Source organism: Sturnira hondurensis, unplaced genomic scaffold (assembly GCF_014824575.4).
Source record: "Sturnira hondurensis isolate 20B ecotype Veracruz unplaced genomic scaffold, ASM1482457v3 Scaffold0000362, whole genome shotgun sequence".
Lineage (NCBI taxonomy): Eukaryota > Metazoa > Chordata > Mammalia > Chiroptera > Phyllostomidae > Sturnira > Sturnira hondurensis.
This window is the reverse complement of record NW_028072993.1, coordinates 1,211,204-1,234,905: the sequence shown is the minus strand read 5'-3', so window position 1 is coordinate 1,234,905 and position 23,702 is coordinate 1,211,204. Positions and strand designations below refer to the sequence as shown.

General features: G+C 42.2%; 1 protein-coding gene and 1 pseudogene across 3 annotated transcripts in view; one reads left to right on the top strand and one right to left on the bottom strand.

Annotated features, from left to right (window-relative positions):
* Window positions 1–23,702, top strand: part of DENND5B (DENN domain containing 5B) — a 173,589-nt gene that overhangs the window by 87,833 nt on the left and 62,054 nt on the right. For all 3 annotated transcript variants that reach the window (XM_037033884.1, XM_037033738.1, XM_037033822.1), the window contains one exon: window positions 21,035–21,222. In XM_037033884.1, coding sequence (XP_036889779.1) covers window positions 21,035–21,222 — 188 coding nt within the window. The remainder of the gene's footprint in view (window positions 1–21,034; window positions 21,223–23,702) is intronic.
* LOC118979025 (isochorismatase domain-containing protein 1-like) lies at window positions 7,254–8,116 on the bottom strand (annotated as a pseudogene).

The following is a 23,702-nucleotide window of genomic DNA, read 5'->3' as shown; positions in this document are numbered from 1 at the left end:
GGTACCCCAAATCAGAAAAGATTCTTCTGCAGCCTGGAACTATCTGGACCACTCAGGGAAGATTGGAGTGTGATCCTCTTTTCAGAGGAATAGTGGAGGAATAAAAGGTAGGAGAGTTTAAACACCAGTGTCTAACTTCCAATACCGACAATTAGTCTCAGGAACATCTCTGGTTGACTCTTCACCGTGGAAATGAGCAGCCACCCGCAGCCCGCACTGCCCTGCCCGCCTCTGCCTTGCATAGTCCTCGTCCCCCTCCCCTCCCTCTTCGGTTGGGAGTGAAATGACCTTGTCAGAAAGTAGAAGCTACTTGAGATTTTTCTAAAAAATGTTGGAGTCCTCTATTCACAAGTTGCCGATCATGGTCAACTGAATATCATAGCTTATTGGTTGTGGAGTTTATAAATCATAAAAGCATACTTGATATTTTGATGGCAGAAAGTAGGTTCCATGGTCTGTATCTTAAACGCAGAGGAATATGATCGGCTTTGGCCAATATTTTTATACAATTAGCTTTATTTTGTGATAATGGAATCTCACTATTAAGATATTTTCTACGTGATTTTTTTGTTATGTATTGAAGACACTAATCCTTTGTCAGTTTATGTGTAACATTTTTTTCCAATTTGTGTCTATTTTCTCTCAGGGATTATTTCATGGATTAAAATATTCTTAATATTCATGAATTCCAGTTTATCAATTTTTTAAATTTGTGATTTAACCTTATTTTATTTAAGAAATACTTCTTTATTCTGAGATCATAAAAATATTCTACATTTTTTCTAAATCTTTTAAAATTACCTTTAGTATTTAAGGCTTTAATCTATATATAAGAAATTGATTTTTGTTTATGTTGTGAGGAGGAGATCAAATTTAATATTTTAGAAATATCAATAACTAGTTTTGTGAGTGCTAGTTGGTGCGTAGACCACCTTCCTCCCTCTGACCCACAGAGCCACTCGGGCTACGTTTAAGGTCCTGTATGTGAGGGCGTATTTCTAGGCTCTCAGTTTATTCTGCCAGTTTTACTGTCTCAGTACTGAATCACACTGTGTTAATTACTGTAGCTTTACAGTAAGTCTTGGTGTCTGATAGGACAGTTCTCTTCACCATCTCTTTATTGAATTCAATTTTGGGACAATTAACATTTAAAATATTAAGTCTCCTCTTCCATGAAAATGATATATGCCTCCATTTCTAAGGATCTTCTTTAATGTCTGTCTGTAGAGTTTTATAACAGTAGAATAGATAATAATGTGCAAATGATGACAGCTTTGTTGCTTTTATTCCAATCTTTGTCACATTTACTTCTTTGTCTTCCTTTATAATGTTGCACTCTGCAGTACAGTATAGAATGAAATTAGTAGTAGCAGACATTCTTGTCTTTTTCCTGATTTTAAAAAGAATGCTTTTAGTGTTTCTGGGAAGTAGCCTCATACCAGGTTAAAGAAGTTCCTTTTATTTCTAGTTTCTTCAGAGTCTTAAAAAATCATGACTATGTGTTGTATTTTATTGAATGCTCTGTGTGTAAAGTAAGATCATGTTTTTCTCTTTTTAATCACTTAGGTGAAAAAAATCTACATTTCATTCTTATAGTCTTGCAATAATGTATTATTACCATATCAATATATGCTTGATTTCTGATACTTTTTGTAATATATTTTATTGATTATGCCATTACAGTTGTCCCCTTCCCCCCTTCATTCCCCTCCACCCTGCACACCCCCTCCCACCCACATTCCCCCACTGTAGTTCATGTCCATGTGTCATAAATTCTTTAGCTTCTACATTTCCCACACTACTCTTGCGCTCCCCCTGTCTATTTTATCCCCACCGTCTATGCTACTTATTCTCTGTACCTTCTCCCCCCGTCCTCCTCCCACTTCCCTGTTGCTAACCCTCCATGTGATCTCCATTTCTGTGTCTCCGCTCCTGATCTAGCTGTCCTCTTAGTTTGCTTTTGTTTTAGGTGTGGGTGTTAATAACTACGACTTTGCTGTTCATTCACTGTTCATATTTTTATCTTCTTTTTCTTAGATAAGTCCCTTTAACATTTCATATAATAAGGGCTTGGTGATGAACTCCTTCAACTTGATTTTATCTGAGAAGCACTTTATCTCTCCTTCCATTCTAAATGAAAGCTTTGCTGGATACAGCAATCTTGGGTGTAGGTCCTTGCATTTCATGACTTGGAATACTTCTTTCCAGCCCCTTCTTGCCTGCAAGGTCTCTTTTGAGACATCAGCTGACAGTCTGATGGGAACTCCTTTGTAGGTTCCTGTCCCCCTTATCTCTTGCTGCTTCTAGAATTCTCTCCTTCATTTTAATCTTAGCTAATGTAATTATGATGTGTCTTGGTGTGTTCCTCCTTTGGGACTCTCTGAGCTTCCTGGATTTCCTGGAAGTCTATTTCCTTTGCCAGACTGGGGAAGTTCTCCTTTATTATTTGTTCAAATAAGTTTTCCACTTGTTGCTCTTCCTCTTCCCCTTCTGGTACCCCTATAATTTGGATGTTGGAACATTTAAAGATGTCCTGGAGGTTCCTAAGCCTCTCCTCATTTTTCGAATTCTAGTTTCTTCATTCTTTTCTGTTTGGTTGTTTCTTTCTTCCTTCCGGTCCACTCCATTGACTTGAGTCCCAGTTTCCTTTCCATCACTTTTGGTTCCCTGTGCATTTTGCCTCATTTCACTTAGTGTAGCCTTCATTTGTTCATCTAATTTGTGACCAAAATCAACCAATTCTGTGAGCATCCTGATCACCAGTGCTTTGAACTGTGCGTTTGATAGGTTGGCTATCTCTTGGTTGCTCAAAACTATTGGCTCTGGGGCTTTGAGCTGTTCTTTTGCCTGAGCCATAATGTTTTGGTCTGTTCACACCTGTTATGTATGAGGGGTGAAGCCTTAGGTGTTCACCAGGGCAGGACAACACATGTCTCTGGGTTGTGATGTTTTATGTGGGGGCAGGGTCCGAGAGGGAACAGTGGTACTTTCTCTGCTCTCTGTCAGATTTCAGTCCCTTCTGCTGCTTCCCACAAGCAAACTGGGCCCTTCTGGTGCTTGTTCCTGGGTAGGTGGGCTTGTGTATGTTCTAGGACCATGTGGGTCTCTCCAGTGAACTCTCCTGGGAGGCTGGGAGTGTCTCCCAGCACCTCAACCCCCACAGGTTTTTTCAACGGGCACTTTTAAGCTTTATTTCCCGTCGCTGGGGCCCTGGGTTTCTCGGTCTGTCTCACTGCCCATTTTTGCCTGCTTTATCTTGTGCATGAATGTGTGACTGCGGTCAGCCAGCCACCTTGCGCGCCTCACTGGGTTTGCTCATTTTTTTCTCTGCACCCAGGTTGCCAACCACTGCTTTTTTCTGCCTCCACCCCTCTCTACTGGCCACCAACTCTGCCCCCCTTACTGGTCAGGATCAATGGTTGTAGGACTTCGGTACAGTTCAACTTTCTGTCTGTTCTCTTTGTGTTTTTGTTTCTAAATCTTAGTTGTCCTTAATTTTAGTTGTGGGAGGAAGCACAGTGTTTCCACCTATGCCTCCATCTTGGCCAGAAGTCCTGATTTCTGATATTTTTAATAGAATTTTTGCATCTGTGTTTTTTAATGATTCAGCTTATAATTTTCATTGTTTTTAATATCTTGTCTGGTTTTTGGTATTAAGGTCATTCTTGCTTCACAGAAAGAGAAAGTGCCCTGTTTTTCTCTGGAAGATAACACGGGAACAGTTTGTTTAAGGTTGGAACTCTTCGTTCCATGACTACATGAGAAAACTGGACTGTAAATGGTCTTGTTGGGAAGATGTTAGTAACAGTTCAGGGTACTTAATGGTTTAATTTTTCTATATCTCTTCCTTCTTCCCCCCTTTTCCACCACCACTACCATCATCATCATCATCTGAGGACAAAGACCGAATTATACCACAGGCTACCCCCTGGTTTTTGACTAGGGATCCTTGTAGCAAAAGAATCCTAACAGTTAAAAGATGCTGGCACATTACTAGTCTCATTCGATCATTAATAATTAGTTCATTCCATCATCCTGTTGTATGAAAATGTCCTCCAGGGCAAGGCCCCAGAGGTTTGCACATTTCCTTTTGACCTTGTCAGGTTCCAAAAGCAGGAATGGTCTTAATGTATGGCTTCACCCTTTCAAGGCATCTGGTATATTGAGCTAAGAGGCAATGTCATTTCTTGCTCAGAGCCTCTTTCAAGGTGTTAATGTAATGTGGGATTTACCTTATTATATAACTCATTTGTTCATTCTTTTACCCTTAGCTGCTATCCTACCTTCTTTCCATGTATACTCAAACAAACGTTTTTACCTTTGGAAGGGTTATTAGGTTTGGCCAGTTGGTTTGGACGGGAGGCAGCAATATTTATTGGTCTAGCAAGTACCACCCCCTCATTTCATCACCATTCATGTAGGTGGAGGTTACATGGATACAGGACTAGTGGGCTGTTTTCACCACTTAGCAGTACAGCTGCATTCACTGCTGACTCCAGTTTTGCCAGACAGGGTGAAGGCAGGTCAGTCAGGCCCTTAGGAATTCGGATGTGAAGGTTTAAGAGTAGAGTTACCATTTCTTGCTTTGGAATCGTCTCTGCTGTCTGGCACTTGTAGTCCTGGTCCTGCATCAGGGTAGAAGGAGAAGGTTGAGGTAGCATGGGGAGGAGAATAAAGACTCTAGTTGTCATACCAGCATCTATGCCCTCTCCCCAGATGCATGGGAAGGACAGGGGAATCTATCTAGTGGGGAGCAGCCCTTAAGCACCTCCATGTTGAGTTGTGAACATTACTCATGAAGGCATGTGGGTCAGCCCTTCATACCTTTATCTCCACCCATTTTAGAGAGCAAATATTTCAACTGGCTCTTCCAGTTCTCTGATAAACTATTATTCTGAGGATGATGAGCAACACGATATGTCCACTTGGTGTGATACCTCTTTGCCCACTGTTGGATACTATGTGCTGTACGGTGCACAGTGCATCCCTTTCTCTGAAGAAATGTAACTCACCCACCCAGATTGATAGAGTACCTTCTGTTTCCGTCCCTTCATAGTATTTTAAGCAATTACATCTACCACCAAGGATGCACAGCTAAATGCAGAGTCTCTGAGTGTCTCTTCCTGTTAGGACTCATTTATAGTGCCCCCTGCCCCCAGGGCTGCTGGCGTTGATCCAGTATAATACACTAGCCTGCTGAGGCGGGGTGGTTTCCCCAGGGAGTCTTTCTCACAACTCCCTGCAGCCTCTCTCTTTCTTCTTGACAGACAAAACAGCTGTGGGCGTTTTGTGCCTAAGAGAGTATAAGAGGAGTCTATCTAGACTACATTCACCTCTGCATGCTGCAGACCCCCATGTCTCCTCATTTCATGGACCCAGGTGGCCCCTCCAGCAGGTGCGCTTGGACGTTGCGCTCACTTTCCAGACCTGGAAGGGGGCTCTTGTGATGGGCAACCGCATGTCCTACTTTACTGTGCCCTGTAAATTTCCAGAGTGATTTCCATAGGGCTGAGCCTTCCTTATAAGGCATCTTTTTCCACTGAGCTACACCAGCCAGGGCTTATAAGGCATCTTTTTAAAAGTCCAGTTTTCCATTGCCCGTGAGTCAGTAAAAAAACCCAAACACATGTGCTTTTAACATTGTTCAGTTCTTCCATCACTGAGGGGAGAGCAGCCTGCAAATCAGCCCGTGGAGCTGCTCTCTTTTTACCTTCCTTGATCAAGTGTGGACTGTCCAACCAGGATATTGTCCTTTAACCTTGGAACTGTCATTCATAAACCAAACAGCTTTTTGTTGGCCATTTGAGAAGTGTGTGTGGGGCACAGTCCAAGTGATGCTAGAACCTAGCAGCCCATCACTCAGTTCCAGAGTCAGTCCTGTGGGAAGAGAGGCCCTGGTTGTATCTCTTTGCATTCTCCTTGTAACAGGTTTCCGGTATAAACCATTTCCATTTATTACGTAACTCTTCTGAGCACTACCCTCTCTTATTGGAGTGTTTTTCTGATATCATCCAAGACATCATATAGGTATTTTAGGTTTCAAGATTATTTGATATCTTTCAGTCATATGGGGCAATTTAGATTAATGTTCAATTGCAAGCTAATAATTGCCTCTCAAAGGGCAAATCCCTAGTCCAACATCCCAAAAATTGTCACTGAGAGGCTCTCACAGGCTTTTGCCATAAGCTCCAGACTACACTCCCCATGGGACTACTGAACAAAGTTTGTTTGGCTTCCTTTCCATTCCGTGAGCACAGGAGGTCTTATTTCCATGCAGCTAGTCTCATTAATATTGTTTGAAGGGTGCTCTACATGCTTTGTGTTTTACTTCTGGGGGAGGTGTTCCCCAACCCATTCCCATAACATATTCACATACAGCCTATTTAAACATACTAGTTTTCACCCAAACTTCCACCTTAGTCCTACCAACCCTGACAAATTTATATTCTGTCAATCAAATTGTAGCCTGCATTAATACTTCACCAAAGGGTTGGGGGCACTGCAGTGCATGAGGCTCGTGGACCAAGGGGTCTGATATCTCTACCCCTGACTATTTTACCCACTTTTGTGCATTAGGTTTCGGGTCCCCTGCAGGGGGTTGAGCCAGGAGACCCTGGCCCTTTTGTCTTTGATTACTCTGCCAGTGTACCCCCAGGTAGGAGTTCTCATTGTAGCCTTTGTCTTGCCCATGTTTTACATTTCTCCAAACTGGAGTAAATTTGTTTAGGGACCTTTAATAGTAGGGGGACCATCAGGGGCCCCTTTGGTTTACCTAAACCAAAGAAGTGCTAGATTAAGACCTTTGTTTCAACCACATTACTGGTGGTTTTATTCATCTTTTTAAAAAATATTTTATTTATTTATTATTAGAGAGAGGAGAAAGGAAGGAGGAAGAGTGGGAGAGAAACATCAATGTGTCATGTGTCCCCTACTGGCAACCTGGCCTGCAACCCAGGCATGGGCCCTGACTGGGAATTGAACCGGCAACTCTTTGCTTCACAGGCCCATGCTCAATCCACTGAGCTACACCAGCCAGGGTTATTTATCCCATTTCTTACTAACCATCTAAAGATACTCTGCTGGATCGAGTTTCTTGGCACTTACCTTTTCTTTTCCTATCAATATTTGGTTTATTCACCTGATTTCTTTTTTATTTATTTATTTTTCGGGAGAGGGGAAGGGAGGGAGGGAGAGAGAGAGAAACATCAATGTGCAAGAGGTACATCAATCTGTTTGGTGCCTTTCTCACACCTCTAGCTGGGGACCTGGCCCGCATCCCAGGACACCAGCCCTGCAGGTCTCTGTACCTTGGAGAGCAGATCCAACTCTGTAGCACTCACCTTAATAAGGTTCTGAATTTCCTTGATTTTTGAATGGTGTTTATCAACCTCAGCTGTAGCCGAACAACCTTGCTGGTAGTCACTGTGATCCCAGTCTGAGCAAGATGCTGGAGAACAAACATCCTGTCCACCACGCTTCTGGATGAGGTGCTGGCAGCGACAATATGAACCTCAGTACCTCGCACTACCAGCTCCAGGGTGTCTGTTGGATGTTTCTCTTCCAAACAACACTCCTGACTCCAGGAATCTCTGCTAATGCCACTTCTAGTCTGGTAATACCATTGAAAACTTGGTCTTTGCTGGTACCAGTTTTACACCTGTCAAAAAAATTTCTTGAATGGTGCTTCCAAGATGTTTAGTATACCATTCTGTTACAATAACTGGAATTCCTAAAATCTGAGCCCGTTGTAACAGTCTTTGTCTCACAATAATAATTTCCCCCAAATACTCGATGGCTGGTCTGAACCTTTCCTGCATAGCCCAGCAGAGAAACACAGTGCTTGAGGATGTAAGATTTCCCGGGAGAGTGAGCCAGGCCTGCAGCAGCAAGGCGCACCTTGCCGTGCTTGCTCACCGTGGAACCCTTGGGCAGGTCCACTGACTTGCCCCACTTTTCAGCAAGAGAGTAGCTGCACCGTGAATTTGCAGGTAGGTCAGATGGTCCCCGTGCAGGCTGATGAACTTCTGGGTGAGCAGCTCATAGCAGGTGCCGTGGGGCACCGACGAGGGCTGTGGGACGACCAGGAGAAGTGGAAGAGCATGGGGCTCTTGCCCATGGCCGCAGCCGCCGGGCAGCACAGGGACTGGGACCCCACGCCGCCCTGTTCCCCCAGCGCACCCAACAGCTCCGAGCCTGCCGAAGTGCAGACCTGTTTTATAATTTTTAATTTATTCTTATTGAGGTATAATTGACATATAACATCAGTGTCAGGTGTATAGCTTAAGATCATCTTATACACTGCAAAATGATCACAATAAGTTCCCCCTCTACACCATATATAGGAATAATTTTCTTAAACTTTCAGTTTATTGACATAAAATCTTAATAATATTTTCTTATCTTCTTGATCTCTGCTATGTCTGTAGTTTAATCCCCCTTTCTTTCCTAATACTGCTTATTACTGCTTTCTTTTCCCCTTGATTTTTCTTACTGAAAGGCTGTAAGTTATGTTCTCCTTTTTTAAAATTTTTTTTCTAAGATTTTATTTATTTATCTTTAGAAGGGAAGGGAAGGAGAGAAGGAGAGAAATATCAATGTATGGTTGCCTCTCATGCGTCCCCTGCTGGGAACTGGCCTGCATCCCAGGCATGTGCCCTGACTGGGAATCGAACCTCGATCGTCTGGTTCGCAGGCCCGCGCTCAATCCACTGAGCTACACCAGCCAGGGCAGTTATGTTCTCTTTTTAAATAACTTTTACCTTTGTTGGTACTTTATATTGTACCTTTGTTTTCTATTTATTAATCTGGTTTTGTTTTCTACTTCCTTTGGGCGTATTACTTTACACATACACTGCCTAAACTTAGCATCTTAGTCATTTGAGTTTTCTGTTAGCTTCATTCCACAAGTCTTAGTATCTGATATTTCCATTACTCAGTTCTAAAATTTTAATTTTCATTTATTTTAGCTGTTGGTCCTGCTTTTCTCCTTTTTTTGGTTTTGCTGTTTTTGAAATAATTGAAATGCTTTTTTTTATTGCAGCTTTCCCTTTTAGTTAGTGTAGATGTTACATGCTCAGTTTCTTTTTCTTAATGGTAAATTTTGAGATACTAACATATCATCTTATGTTAGTCTTATATTAATCAGAATCTGTAAAATACAGATACTATAGAATGCTTACTTGTTATGTTCAGGATTTTGATAATCTCTCAATTTAGACATTTTATTTTATATACTTGGTTTTGTTTAAATTCCCCCATCATTGTAATTATTGGATAATTAACATTTCATTAACATTGTAGGTATTTCCTCTGGGATCCATCTTCTTTCTTTTTTTTTTTTTTTAAGATTTTATTTATTTATTTATCTTTAGAGGGGAAGGAGAGGGAGAGAAACATCAATGTATGGTTGCCTTTCATGCATCTCCTGCTGGGAGTTGGCCTGCAGGGAACCAGCCTGCAACCCAGGCATGTGCCCTGACTGGGAATCGAACTGCGATCCTCTGGTTCACAAGCCCGCGCTCAATCCACTGAGCTACACCAGCCAGGGCCATCTTCTTTCTAAAGTTTATTATTATTAGAAGTTCTTGCCCTGGCTGGCGTAGCTCAGTGGATTGTGCGCAGGCTTGTGAACCAGAGGATCGCAGTTCGATTCCCAGTCAGGGCACATGCCTGGGTTGCAGGGCAGTTCCTTGCAGGCTAACTACCAGCAGGGGACGCACAAAAGGCAACCATACATTGATGTTTCTCTCTCTCTCTCCTTCCCCTCTAAAAGATAAATAAATAAATCTAAAAAAAAAAAGTAAATAAAATCTTTAAAAAAATAGAAATAAAAATAAAGAAGTTCTTAAGTGAGATGGCATTCTCTATTAGATTTTGTTCATCTGAAATTGTGTTTATTTTGTCCTTTTTTTAAAGGTTTTATTTATTTTCAGAGAGGGGAAGGGAGGGAGAAAGCGAGAGAAATATCAGTGTGTGGTTGCCTCTTGTGTGCCCCCAACTGGAGACCTGGCTCGCAACCCAGGCATGTGCCCTGTCTGGGAATCGAACTGACAGCCCTTTGGTTCTTAGGCCAGCACTTCGTCCACTGAGCCACACCAGCTGGGGCTTTGTCCTTATTTTTGAAAGATGGTGTTATTGTGTATTAAATTCTAGGTTAGTTTTTTTCTCCTAGCACTTTGAGAGTAATATTCTACAGTCTCCCAGTTTTCCATTTTGCTGCTGAGAAATCATCTATCACAATAACTCTATTTGTCATTCCTTCGCCAAGTACTTGTTTTTTCACTCTGGCTCTGCATAAGGTTTTCTGATTGTCTTTAGCGCCCTATAGTTTGACTATGATTTCTCTAGATGAGGATTTCTTTATTTGTCCTGCTTGTGAGTCATTGTGTTTTTTAAAATCTAACTCCTTTGACCAGTTTTGGAAAATTGTCAACCATTTTTTTAAAACACTACTTCCGTTTGTGTTCTTAAAAAGATCTTCCTGAAGCAGAAATTAAGCATGCAGATCTTGCTCAGTCTCCCACCTCTCTCAGCCTCCTCTTATCCTGTCTCCGCCCCTGTGCTGCATTTGGGCAGCTTTCTCCTACCTGTCTCCCAGCTTAGTCTCTTTTTCACCTGTATCTAATTTGTAGTTGACCCTTCCTTTGACATTTTAATTTCAGTGGCCCTGTAAACAGTTTTACTCTTTAATTTTTCCTTTAATTTCCCTAAACATAAAACATATATTTTTTATATTTTGTCTCAGGTAATTTTCAGTATCTGGTTGGTTGTGTGTCGAGGATCTATTCCACCATGAGGGCTTTTTATTTTCTTTCACCAGGCATCTGAGTTCACTGGTGACACAGGGCTACTTGAAGTTAAAATACTCAACTTAATGTTTCCTTGGGCCATACAGGCAGCGTGAGTTTGGGCTCCAGGTGTATTTGGAAGACAGCTGACCGGGGAATGGCAGATAGAGTTCCAGGGCAGAGGAATTTCGGGGGAGGGGCTGTTTTTCTTTTTCTTCCTAGAGTTAGAGCAGGACAGGCAACTTTCCCTGGTAGTAAAGTTCTTTTTTTCCTTCCTTGGTCTCTTTTCCCTGAGATTTTAAAAAATTNGCTACTTGAAGTTAAAATACTCAACTTAATGTTTCCTTGGGCCATACAGGCAGCGTGAGTTTGGGCTCCAGGTGTATTTGGAAGACAGCTGACCGGGGAGTGGCAGATAGAGTTCCAGGGCAGAGGAATTTCAGGGGGGGGGGGCTGTTTTTCTTTTTCTTCCTAGAGTTAGAGCAGGACAGGCAACTTTCCCTGGTAGTAAAGTTCTTTTTTTCCTTCCTTGGTCTCTTTTCCCTGAGATTTTTAAAAAAATTTTATTTATTTATCTTTAGAGGGGAAGGGAAGAACAGGAGAGAAATATCAGTGTATGGTTGCCTCCCGTGTGTCCCCTTCTGGGAACTGGCCTGCAGCCCAGGCATGTGCCCTGACTGGGAATCGAACCGCGATCGTGTGGTTCGCAAGCTGGCACTCAATCCACTGAGCTACACCAGTCAGGGGTTTTCCCTGAGATTTTTACCCTCTTTGGGTTCTAGCTTTATGCAAGAAGATCTGTCTGTGGTGAAGGAAGGATAAGCCCCGTGTATATCAAGTTGAAGCATCGAGTAGAAGGGAAGTTTGATTTTTACTTCCCATGTGTAAGTTTTCCCTTGTCAAAGCAAGTAAATAGCCCAAGTGTCCATTATTTAAGAATTTGTGTTTTCTATGAGGTTGAATGTTTTTTTCCATCAACTGTAAATAAGGTAGCTAAGCTGTTATGGGTTTGATTCGACTACCTAAAACCCTCTGCCTTTTAGCCTAGGTCCAATCAGGAGACAGATTAAACTACACGATAATTTAAACAACAGTGTAATATGAAGAGTTACTAAGCTACACTAGGAAAGTAACTGTAAAGACATGAAGGAAGCTCTACAGGATACCCTAGGAAGGATGAGGGTCGAGTGGGGGCCCCACTTCCCAAGACTGAGGGTCATTCCTCAGTGAAGGAGATGTGGCTGCCGGTCTCTCATTGGACGGTGGAGAAGGTCGGTGAGTTGTTGGGGCCTGAGCTAATCCTCAGTCACCGGGCCAGGACAAGACAGACCTCGCAGACACAGGCGAGCTGTGGGTGGCGAGTAGATGGGCATACAGAAGTTGTCGGGGTGCCAGTGTGGGTGTGAGAGCTGAGTGTGCAATACCCGTGTTAGGAGAGTCATGTGAAGATGACCACTGGCCCATCACTGAGACTGCTTACCCCGGGCTTGTGGCTGGGAAAGTGTACCACCAGATGTCTTCACATATCCGCACCACTGACCAACCATGCAGCATGAGCAAGAACGAACAAAACACTGCACACCTGAACCGAGAAGCCCCTTCCTCCTGAAATGTCTCTACAGTGCTCTCTGCTGCTGAAGCTTGACGTTGTGCTCACTGCAGAAGAAGTGCTTACAGTCCAGTCCATTGTCATACGTCGTGTGCTGAGTAAATTCGCAGCTGAGAGGCAATAAATAGATCACTGGCGCAGGAGTTGACTGCTTCCAATCCCGAGCCTTTCACCTGTGTCTCACTCGCAGTCAAGAAAGAAAGAAAAAAAGCAGCTCGTGACAGCCAGGAGCTGATTTAGCTATCACAGCTACATCTCATTGTTACTGCACACTGGCCACATGACAACTACAGAATATAAACAGTCCCACAAGCACATCCACTTCAAGCATGGTCACTGTGCAGCACGCAAAATACCAGACATCCTCCTCTCTCGCTAAATTAGTAACTGCAGCTTCACTTCCTTACCAGTCACAGCTTTACCCCGCTTCAGTCTGCCCTTCCTACAGATCTGCTTTATTGAGATACCCAGTGATAGAATTCCCTGGATTTCTGACAGCATCCAAATCAAGGCATGTCTCTACTTCTTTAGGCCCTGGCCAAAATTATCCAACAAAGCCCAAACCCTATAATAGAGTCTCTCTAAACCCCCTTACTAAGACATCTCATATTTCCCCAGGCTGTGCATTCTTCCTCTCTGCAATGAGTAATAAACCCAAAATACAGGTGTGTTCTTGAGATTTTTGAATGAAGAGCATTGACAGAATAAATGATTACTAAATTTATCTTATCTAAGTCATTTTTTATTTTTCAATTAGTTAACATACAATATTATATTAGTTTCAGAGGTACACCCAATTGATTTAACATTATATAACTTACTAACTGATCGTCCCAATAAATCTTGCACCCATCTGGCACCATACATAGTTATTAGAATATTGATTATATTCTCTGTTGTACTTTATATCCCTGTGACTATTCTGTTTCTGTCAATTTGTACTTCTTAATCCCGTCATCTTGTTCACCCATCCCTCCAAGACCCCTCCCATCTGGCAACTGTCAACATGTTCTCTGTATCTATGAGACTGTTTATGTTCTGCTTGTTTGTTTATTTTGTTTTTCAGATTCAATTGTTGATAGATTTGTACTTGCCGTTTTATTATTCATATTTTTTATTTTTATTTTTTCCTTAAACAAGACCCTTTAACATTTCATGTAGTACTGGTTTGGTGGTGATGAACAACTTTAGCTTTTTCTTATCTGGGACTTTCTTTATCTGTCCTTCAATTCTAAATGATACCTTGCTGGGTACAGTAATCTAGGTTGTAGATCCTTGGGGTCGGGCGCACTCTGCAGGCACCTTGGATGAGAATAAGTCTACTAAGACATGTTCTGCTTGGGAAGAAAAGGCGGCTGAAGGAGAAGGGCCAGGAGCCTGTTTCTCAATGCGCTTTTACTGGGTTCAGTTTGCACAGGAATACAGGTAAAGTTCATCGATCATTGTCAGGCAGTAAGGATTAAACAATAGATAACATACAAAGAACTCTGAGGGCTTATTCTGAGCAGGGTCAGGTAGCTAAAGGGCGATAAAACTGGGGAAATAAACTCATTCTGTGCTTGGACCCTTACCATTTAAATTGAGGGTATTCTTAGCAAAGCTGGTTTCACAGGATTTTATGTGGTCTTTCGTAGGCCCGATCACCCTGGGAAACCCACCCTTTCCAACACAGGGCCACACCCACCTCTGACATTGTTTCAGGTTTAAGTCAGGCAGAAGAATTAAGGAAACCAAGAGATTAGGAGACTTCTTGCACACAGAATGAGGACTCAGGCTTTGTCAAAGCCCAGGAGTGAGGGTCCATTACCCCCTTTTTCTATAGCCCCCCATGTCCTTCCCTGAGGGCCCCTTCATGACTGTGCCTGTCTTAGGTCATTTCTCCCTTGAGGAATCTTACCCATCATTAGCTAACCAGCCATCTCCCCAGGGCCAAGCAGGTTAAAGTAAAAGGGGGCAATGTAGGTGCCCCTGCCAGGAAGATAAGCTTTGTCTCCTTAGTGGCTATGGTCCCAAGGTCTTTTTACTCAGCTTTAGCCAAGAGGGGTTACAGTTTCTGAAACCAGGCAGGGTGATTCCCAGTGGATTCTTGCTCTTCATCTCTTTGAATATATCTTGCCAGTCCCTTCTGGCCTTCAAAGTTTCTGTTGAGAGATCAGCTCAGAACTTAGTCTGAGTTGATATTCTTATCAGAACTCCCTTGTAGGTAACTAACTGCTTTTCTTTTGCTGCTTTTAAGATTCTCTCTTTGTCTTTAGCCTTTTGCATTTTAATTGTGATGTCTTGGTGTGGGCCTCTTTGGCTTCATCTTGTTTGGGACTCTGTGCTTCCTGGCTTTATATGTCTGATTCCTTCACCAGGTTGGGAAAGTTTTCAGTAATTTCTTTTTAAAATAGGTTTTCAGTTTCTTGCTTTCTCTCTTTTCTTTCCAGTACCGCCATGATTGGTGCAAATGTTTGTATGTTTGAAGTTATCCCAGAGGCTTCTTACATTATCCTCATATTTCTCGATTCTTTTTACTATTTTGATTGGGTATTTTTTTCTTATCTTCCAAATCGCTGATTTGAGTCTAGGCTTCATCTTCACTACTGTTGATTCCCTGTAAATTACTCTTCATTTTAGGTAGTGTATCTTTCCTTTCTGAATGATTCTTTTTTATAGTTTTCATGTCTTTTTTGGTGCTCTTGAAATTCTAAGTTCTTGAGCATCCTTATAACAGTTGTTTTGAACTCTGTGTCTGTTAATTTGCTTACCTTCATTTCATTTAGTTTTTTTTCCTTCTTTCATCAGAGACTTGTTCTCTCCTAATATTTGCTGCTGCCCTGTGTGGTTTCTATGTATTAGGTATGGTTGTTATGTGACCCAGGCTTGGTAGAGTGGCCTGATGCAGTAGGTGTCCTATAGGGTCTGTTGGCGCAGCCTCCCCATTTACCCAAACTGGGCAGTCCCAGTGCAAACCCCCGTCCACCCCGTGTAGGCTGTGTACCTCCTCCTGTTGTAGTTGAGCTTTAATTGCTGTCAGCATGTCAATGGGAGTGATTTAACCCCCCGGCCAGTGGGCTTCAAGGACTGGCTGGGACCACTGTGGAGGATCAGCAGTGTAGGAGCTCACCCATGGAGCCGGACACTTCAGCAGGGCTCTGATGCATGCTGAGCCTGCACGTTGAGTATGTTGCTTGTGAAGATGGTTGGGTGGTGCTTCGGTGTGGTCTGAGGCAGTCTATCAGGTGCGCTGACTCTGGGGTGTCCCAGGAGGTGTAGGCCAACATCATCCACTGCCTGGTTTTGCTTGGGGCCTCCAGACATGAGCTACAAAGCAGTCTGCAGGTGGCTGCTACTTGTGCTGAGCTTAGAGGTACCCAGGAGAGGCCAAGCTGTGAATCAAGGCCAGCTGCCACTAGTGCCAGGCTTGGGGCCACTTAGCAGGAGATAGGGGGCAGACTCAGCCAGATGCTGCTTGTTTAAGAGATTTTAGCAAAGTCTGCAGCTTGAGCCAAGACAGGCCATTCATATGGAAAAGCCACTGGAAATAGCTTGGGTGGGCCCAAAAGTTGCATGGGGTGGGGTCTTGGGAAATCAACAGGGCAGAGCTTACAGCCTTGGCTAGATTGGTGGAGACTCAGATACTGTGCCCTCCTGCTGGCTCTGTGGGGCATGGGCTTGGCAAAGGAGCAATAGCCTCTGCCAGCAATTCTGTCTGGGAGAGAGCTGCCCCTACAAATCTTGCCCTAATGTCAAACAATCACTTCCTCCCCAAATGTCCCTGGTGCCTTTCAGGCCTCTGCCCCAGCACTGGAGCTCAGAAAGAATGAGTCTATGAGTAAGTCCATGGATGGGCCCTTTATGAGAAACTGCCTGGGACTCTATTAGCCCTCCTTGCTCATCTACAATTCCTGCTAGTTTTTACAGCTAGAGTTATAGGGACTTTGTGGCACTGGAACCCTGGACCAGAAAGCCTAGTGAGGGGCTGGGAACCCCCTTGGTCACCAGAGGGGGCTTTCTGCAGCTGAGATATCCTTCCCGATTTTTATCCTCCACACAGTGGGTTTGGGACCATCCCGTTCTGCATCTCCACCCCTTCTACCAGTCTCAATGTAGCTTCTTTAAATCCCTGGTTGGAGGACTTCCATTCAGCCCCATTTCGGGCAGTTCTGAATGACGGTTATTCTGTAGTTTAGTTGTAATTTCAATGTGGTTGTGAGCGAATGCAAGCACCACATTTACCTGTGCTGCCGTCTTGCCCAGAAAACTAAGTATATCTTAACCAAATAAATATTCTCATTCCTTTTCCTTAAAAAAATAAGTAAGGTATTCAGAAGTTTGAGCTAGGTAAGGTGGAATATGACTGTTTCCCTATTTTAAATTATTTAAGGGTTATTAAGTAGTTTGTTCCTCCTAGTTATCATGGTAAAAAATACAATTCTTTTCTTGAAACCTAGATTTTAGGGGTTTTTTTAAAGAAGCTGAGTCACAAACATTAACCTTTTATTAAGGAAGTAAGTGATTGTTGTAGAGTAGTAATCTTTAGTTAACAGTACCCCCCAAAAATCCTGATAATAGTTTATTTCTATAACTGTTTTTATGGCAACAAAACTCCATAGAAAACCAGAGTAATACTACTAATTTTTAAAAGCGAGTGTAGATAAGAATGGTCAGGTTATTTTTGTGATAGTCCCTCTGTACAGGACGTACTGTACTTTCTGAATCCAGTCACATCATAAAATACCTACATGGAGTGAGTACAGAGTTATGTTTTCCTTTCTCTCACCCTCCAGTGAGCCTGGTCTCACACTTCAGGAGGGACACGTGGACTGTGTCTCCCTGATGTGGAGACAATTGCGTTTTCATCCTCTTGTCACTTCCAGAAAACCGTGGAAGCTTCCTGAGAGCCTTTCCCACTCTGAAGGGCTTTCGGAAGCCTGTGTTGTCTCTTTTACCTTTAAAATCTTTACAGTTTTAATGTACAGGAAGAAAAATGTTAAAATGTATTTAGTTTCTAAACAGTAGTTCTGATCCCTATGAAGTCCACTTATATGTAGTTAGAATGAGTCACTTAGTAAAGATTCTCTGTGTAATAAACAATATCCACAGCTTAGTAAATGAGTGTTTGAATTTCCTTTATATGGTGTCTGGGCATGCACGTAATTGAATATATGAATATTCAGGTGAATTTTGAGTGTCTAGTCCCTTGTCTGAGGAGTTACCATTTTCTCCTATTGAAAATTGGTGGTTCTTTAATCTTATCAAGATTAAAGACAAAATCTAATCAAGTGTATTTAAGTTGTGTATAAGCAGCAAAAACACACAGTCTTAAATGAATAAATCTTATTTATTCAAAAATATTTTTGAGCATCTGTTATATGCCAGATACTGCACTGAGTGCTGAGGTTAGAAGGACTCCAGTTCTTGGCTGAAGTGGATATCCACAGAAGAGAATCTTAAGGACGTTTCCCAAAATTTGGCCTTTTTATAGTTCCTTATCCATATACCTTTCTAGTCCTCTGTGTGTGTGTGTGTGTGTGTGTTGTTAGGACTCTCTTTTTCAGTGAGGGGAGAAAAATGTTACATTCAGAGGTGTCAGTAAATTTTGGTCAGCCATGGCTGTGAACTAGGCTCTATGCTTTGTGGGCAAAACGAGATTAAAAAACACCGCTCTGCAAAATGCCAATTAAAACCTCAATGAGATACCACCTCATACTTGTCAGAATGGCCATCACAAAAAATCAGCAAACAGTGTGGGCAAGGGTGCGGAGAGCCCTCCTGCACTGCTGGTGGGAATGTGCACTAGTGCAGCCACTGTGGGAAATAGTATGGGGTTTACATTAAAAAAAAATTATGTTAACCTCCATAAAATGGAGGTTTACTCAAAAAATTTACAAAACTACCATATCCAGCAGTGCCACTTCTGGATATTTGTCTGAAGAAATTTGAAAAGATATATATGCATCCTGTTTTTTGCAGCTTTATTTAAAATAGCCAAGATATGGAAGCAACCCGTGTCCATCAGTAGACAGTTGGTAAAGAAGTGGTGTGTGTGTGTGTGTGTGTGTGTGTGTGTGTGTGTATAAAATACCTAGAGGGTATTATGCTACAGAAATAAGTCGGGCAGAGTAAGGCAAATACCGTATGAGTTCACTGACATGTGTAATCTAAAGGACAATATAAACGAACAGACAAAACATAGGTATTCTGATATGTAGACTCAGATACAGGAGACAGACTGGAAAGCGGGTTGGGGAGGCTGGGTGAAAAGGGACAGGGATTAAGAAGTACAACTTGACAGTTACAAAATAGTCACGGCGCGTAAAGTACAGCACAGGGAACATAGTAAATACTATTGTAATAACTGGTGTCAGGTGGGTACTAGACTTATTGGGGGGACCACTTGAGTTGTGGAAATGTCTAACCACTATGCTGTACACCTGAAACTAATAGAATTTTGAATGTCAATTGTACTGGAAAAGGAGCTTTTAAAAAGATTTTATGTATTTATTTTTAGACAGAGGGGAAGGGAGGGAAAAAGAGAAGGAGAGAAACATTGATGTGTGGTTGCCTCTCACGCCTCCCACACTGGGGAACTGGGCCTGCAACCCAGGCATGTGCCTGGACTGGAAATTGAACCAGCGACCCTGTGCTTTGTAATGGCAATCTACTGAGCCACACCAGCCAAGACAGAAAAGTAATTTTTAAAGAATTTTTAGAAGATACTGCTTTGCCCATAGGGAACCCACAGTGGAGGAGAGAGCCTGTGGCGTGACTGCCAGAGGGAGCTGCAGTTAGTTCTGACTGTACCACAGTTTGTAAACCTAGAACATTCAACAGCTTTCAGAGGTTTCACATCAGCCCCCCAACCTTAACTCCACCCCTGTGATAGAAGACCCTTGCCTACTAAGCTCAGACATCAGCCTGAGTACTAGGAGAGGGATAGGTAGCTAATTGTCTGATCTCCTTTGACTACCCTTCCAACACCCCACCTTTGCAGAGTAGCAGCCCAGGTTCTGAGCCTCAGCTGATGTAGTGTGTCCATCTGTCTGTGTCTGTCTGTGTCTGTCTGTCTCCTGTGTTCCTGCATCACCACTTCAAGCAATCCGGTCAACTTTGTGAGTTCACATGACTGACCCCACACCTAAGGCCATCTGATATTTGATTTTTGGAAGTATTTTGTAAACAGACTTTCATTTAAGATTTAAGTATTCATAATGAGTCAAATAAGGAAGTGATCAGTAGCAAAATTCCAGTACATTTTCAATGGGAGAAGTGTGAAGAGCAATTGTATTATTACTTCTTGCTTCCCCCACATTTAAAGGGAATGTAAATTCACATACCAGTGATTTCAGAAGCCGAGTATGATGTTTCCCACCTACCCACACCCTCTTAAAAGCATTCGAATGAACGCTTAACCTTTTAAAGAAGACTCTTCAAAGTGTTATTCCCCCAGATTTACTGTTTTTGTGCACGATGAATTCCATGAGAGAGTACTACAACTACAAATATCCTGTCTTTTCAATTCTCAAATACAAAAAACAAAACAAAAAAACCTGAAAACCAAACATTCTTTTTTGTAACTCATTTATTGGCCAAACCACACCCGAACCAAAGTGAACCTATTGAATCTTCAGTTACCTGCCCTACTTGGGACACTCTTACGGTTCACTGCAGAAGTATCGATGTGTTAGATTACAGGGTGCTGCCCTGGGTTCACGTGCAAGCTGTATGCACAGTGTGACCTTTCTCAATCAAAACCAAAAACGGTCTGAATTCTGTAACGCATCTGCCTCCAAGGAGTTTGTTTGTATACGGTGTATGTTTGTATGTGGCATCTGTGGTAGAGAGGGTTAAGAGGATAGTGTATTTGTAATTAGGTGATGATAGATGCCAACTAAACCTACTGTGGTCATCATTTTGCAGTGTATACGTGCACACATAAATCTAATCACCATGTACACATAAAACTAATACAGTGTTACATGTCAGCTGTATCTCAACACTGAGGGGAAGGGGGCACTTTAATATTGTAGACAGTTTTTAGTTTTGATAAATCAGTTCATGTAAATAAAATACAATAAAAAAAAAAACCTTTAATTGTCTGGTAACTTTCACCTTGTCCCCAGAGTTGATAGTTCTGTAGTTGGGGGTTAATATAGGAAAAAAAACTCTGAATGCATATATCTATTGGTTTTTTTATACCCATAAAATGAAGACTAACGCAGATATAATCAGGATAATCATATATACAAGAAAAAAAAGTCCCCGAATTTGGGAATTGTATAGATATACATGTACACAAAAAGTGATCCGTAGCGATATTCTGGTACATTTTTAATGGGAGAAGTGTGAAGAGCAATTTGATTACTTCTCGTTTCCTCCGTATTTAAAGGGAATGCGAATTCACATACCAGTGACTTCAGAAGCCGAGTATGATGATGTTTCCCACCCACCCACACCCTCTTAAAAGCATTCACATGAAACCATTGAACTCTTTAATTATGGTGGGATAGAAATGAGCCATCTTCTGTAGGGTCATACAGAAAGATTTGGTTGATTAGCACGAGAATTTGGGGGACATTGATATTTTCAAGCTCAATGCAGTGATTGTGTTTTTACTTGGAATCTCCCCTCCGTTTTCCCCTGTTCTGTGCAGATTACCAGCGCCTGATGACCGTGGCGGAAGGCATCACCACGCTCTTGTTCCCATTTCAGTGGCAGCATGTGTATGTGCCCATCCTCCCTGCTTCCCTGCTGCACTTTCTTGATGCTCCTGTCCCTTATCTGATGGGCCTGCAGTCAAAAGAAGGAACCGACCGTTCTAAACTAGAACTTCCTCAAGAGGTAAAAGATAATGAATGACGAGACATGTGCTGTTTGTTGATTTAGGTCAAGGGTATGTTCCTTAGACAGAATTGTCTTTGTCCCCACTGGGTCTCTCTGTTCTGACTCTCCAAGGAGGCCCAGGGCAGTGCCGAGCCTTAGGGTGCAGGCCCTGACTCCTAGTGGTGACGGAGACGGTCACTAATGCCACATGCATCCTTGAAGATGGGATAATATTGGTGTTATCTAGTCGCTTTATTATTCTAATAACATTTTGTTTCTTTTTCCTCATTCCCATTATAAATTTTGTTTCTTAAATGAGGCAGCCCAATTTTAACATCCTCTAAAACGATTGTATTATGATTTTGCCTCCCTGTTATATCTCTTTTTTTCTATTACCTGAAGACTCTTTGGTTTCTCTTGTATTAAATTAATCTAAGTCATCTTGTTGGTTCAAAGACATAGATCCTTTAATTAATTGAGGTGAACTTGATTCTTGACCTCCATCAAATGAAAAGTGACATCTTTCAGCAAGCTAGGGATATTTAGTATTCTTCGTTTTCAGACATAAGGTTAGTTACCAACTTTTTCTAAATGTCAACTTGTCTAGAAGGTAGAGATAAAACTCCTAACCCCTAACTTTTAGGTCATCTTCAGTTTACTGTGCCTTCTGTGTATTGTATTTTCAAGTCTCGTTTAAGAAGAAAATAAACAGGAATCCTTGAAAGCATTTTGAATCTGGTTTCTAGCTGTTGTTCATGGTACTCAGAATTACAATGTTAAGTCTTTCAAACGAAATATTGCTGAGACTGCCATGGCCTAGTAAAAACATAAAATGGTTAATTATATTATTAGCTGTTTAATTAACACCTTTCTTAATAAAATCTTTATGTTGTGCTTCACTTCCCTCCCAGTCTAATTTTAATAAGTGAATTTAAAATAACACACTAATCTGCAGCTATTATACCCAGTAATGATTCGTGTAATCATTTCTAATGAACATTTTCCTGCCAAAAGTAACATTTTTGTTCAGGGGAAATAGCTCCATTCAGATCGTATAAAATACATATACAGACTGTCTTGGTCTTTTTTGAGCTTGTGCATGTTCTCTACTTTTGCCTCCCTGTTATATCTCTTTTTTTCTGTTACCTGAACACTTTTTATTTTCTCTTTTAAGTTATCTTGTTGGTACAAAGGCATGGGTCCTTTAAATTTTCAAGGAAAAAGAAATAAAGTAGCCAAATAAATGCATTTTGTTTTAAAGACTTACACAGTGACATGTTTAAATTTTTTGAGTATCGGGTCTATTTGTATGTTAATCAGATGATATGTTACAGGATTCTTTATTTAGATATCCAAATATCTTTCAATTTTGCATGAGTAGTAAGTGTTGAGGATTTTAAAAATATCATCTTTCGGACATCCGCCAAGATGGAGGCATAGGTGGAAACACTGTGCCTTCTCCCACAACCAAGTTTGAATACAACAAAGGTTTGGAGAAACAAAGACACAACCAAAGGACAGAAAAATTGAATTATACGGAAGTCCGACTACATCTAACTGTTCAACGGGGACGGTAAGAGGGGCGGAGCCAGCAGCGAGCAGGGTCGGGCAGGACAGGGCCCCTGACCCAGGCGTGCAGGCAGACGGGAACCAGCTGGGGTGCGGGGCAGACCGCGGGCGCATATTCGCGCACAGTGAGACAGACCACGCAGGCCCCAGGGGGCGAGGGCTGACAGCGGTGGCACACTTGTGTGCAGTGGGACGAAACGCGTGGGCCCGGTGATGGCAGCAACTGTGGCACCACGGGTGAGGGCAGTGGCGGCAGGCGGCAGACAGGATGCCATAGTCCCTCTTTGACCCCGCCCCCACATACAGCGTCACAACCCAGCGACTTATTGCCCTGCAATACCAGTGAGAGCCATTGTCCCTCTTTGACCCCGCCCCCACATACAGCGTCACAACCCAGCGACTTAGTTGCCCTGTTCTAGTGAACACTTTAGGGCTCTGGTCCTGCTATGGAACAGGCACGAACAACCCGAAAGATGGCACAAGAAGAACTCAAAGTCCCAGAGCCAATAACTCTAAGCGACCAAGAAATTGCCAGCCTCTCAGAAGCACAATTCAAGACGCTATTTATCAGGATGCTCACAGAACTGGTAGATTATAGTCACAAATTAGAGGAACAAAGTCACAAATTAGAGGAACATATGAAGGCTAAACTAATTGAAATGAAGGGAGATGTCCAGGAAAACAATAGCGATGGAAAGGAAACTGGGACTCAAATCAAGGGAGTGGACCAGAAGGAAGAACGAAACATCCCACCAGAAAGGAATGAAGAAATGAGAATTCAAAAAAATGAGGAGAGGCTTAGGAACCTCCAGGACATCTTTAAACGTTCCAAGATCCGAATTATAGGGGTACCAGAAGGGGGAAAGAAACAGCCACGAGTGGAAAACGTATTTGAACAAATAATAAAGGAGAACTTCCCCAGTCTGGCA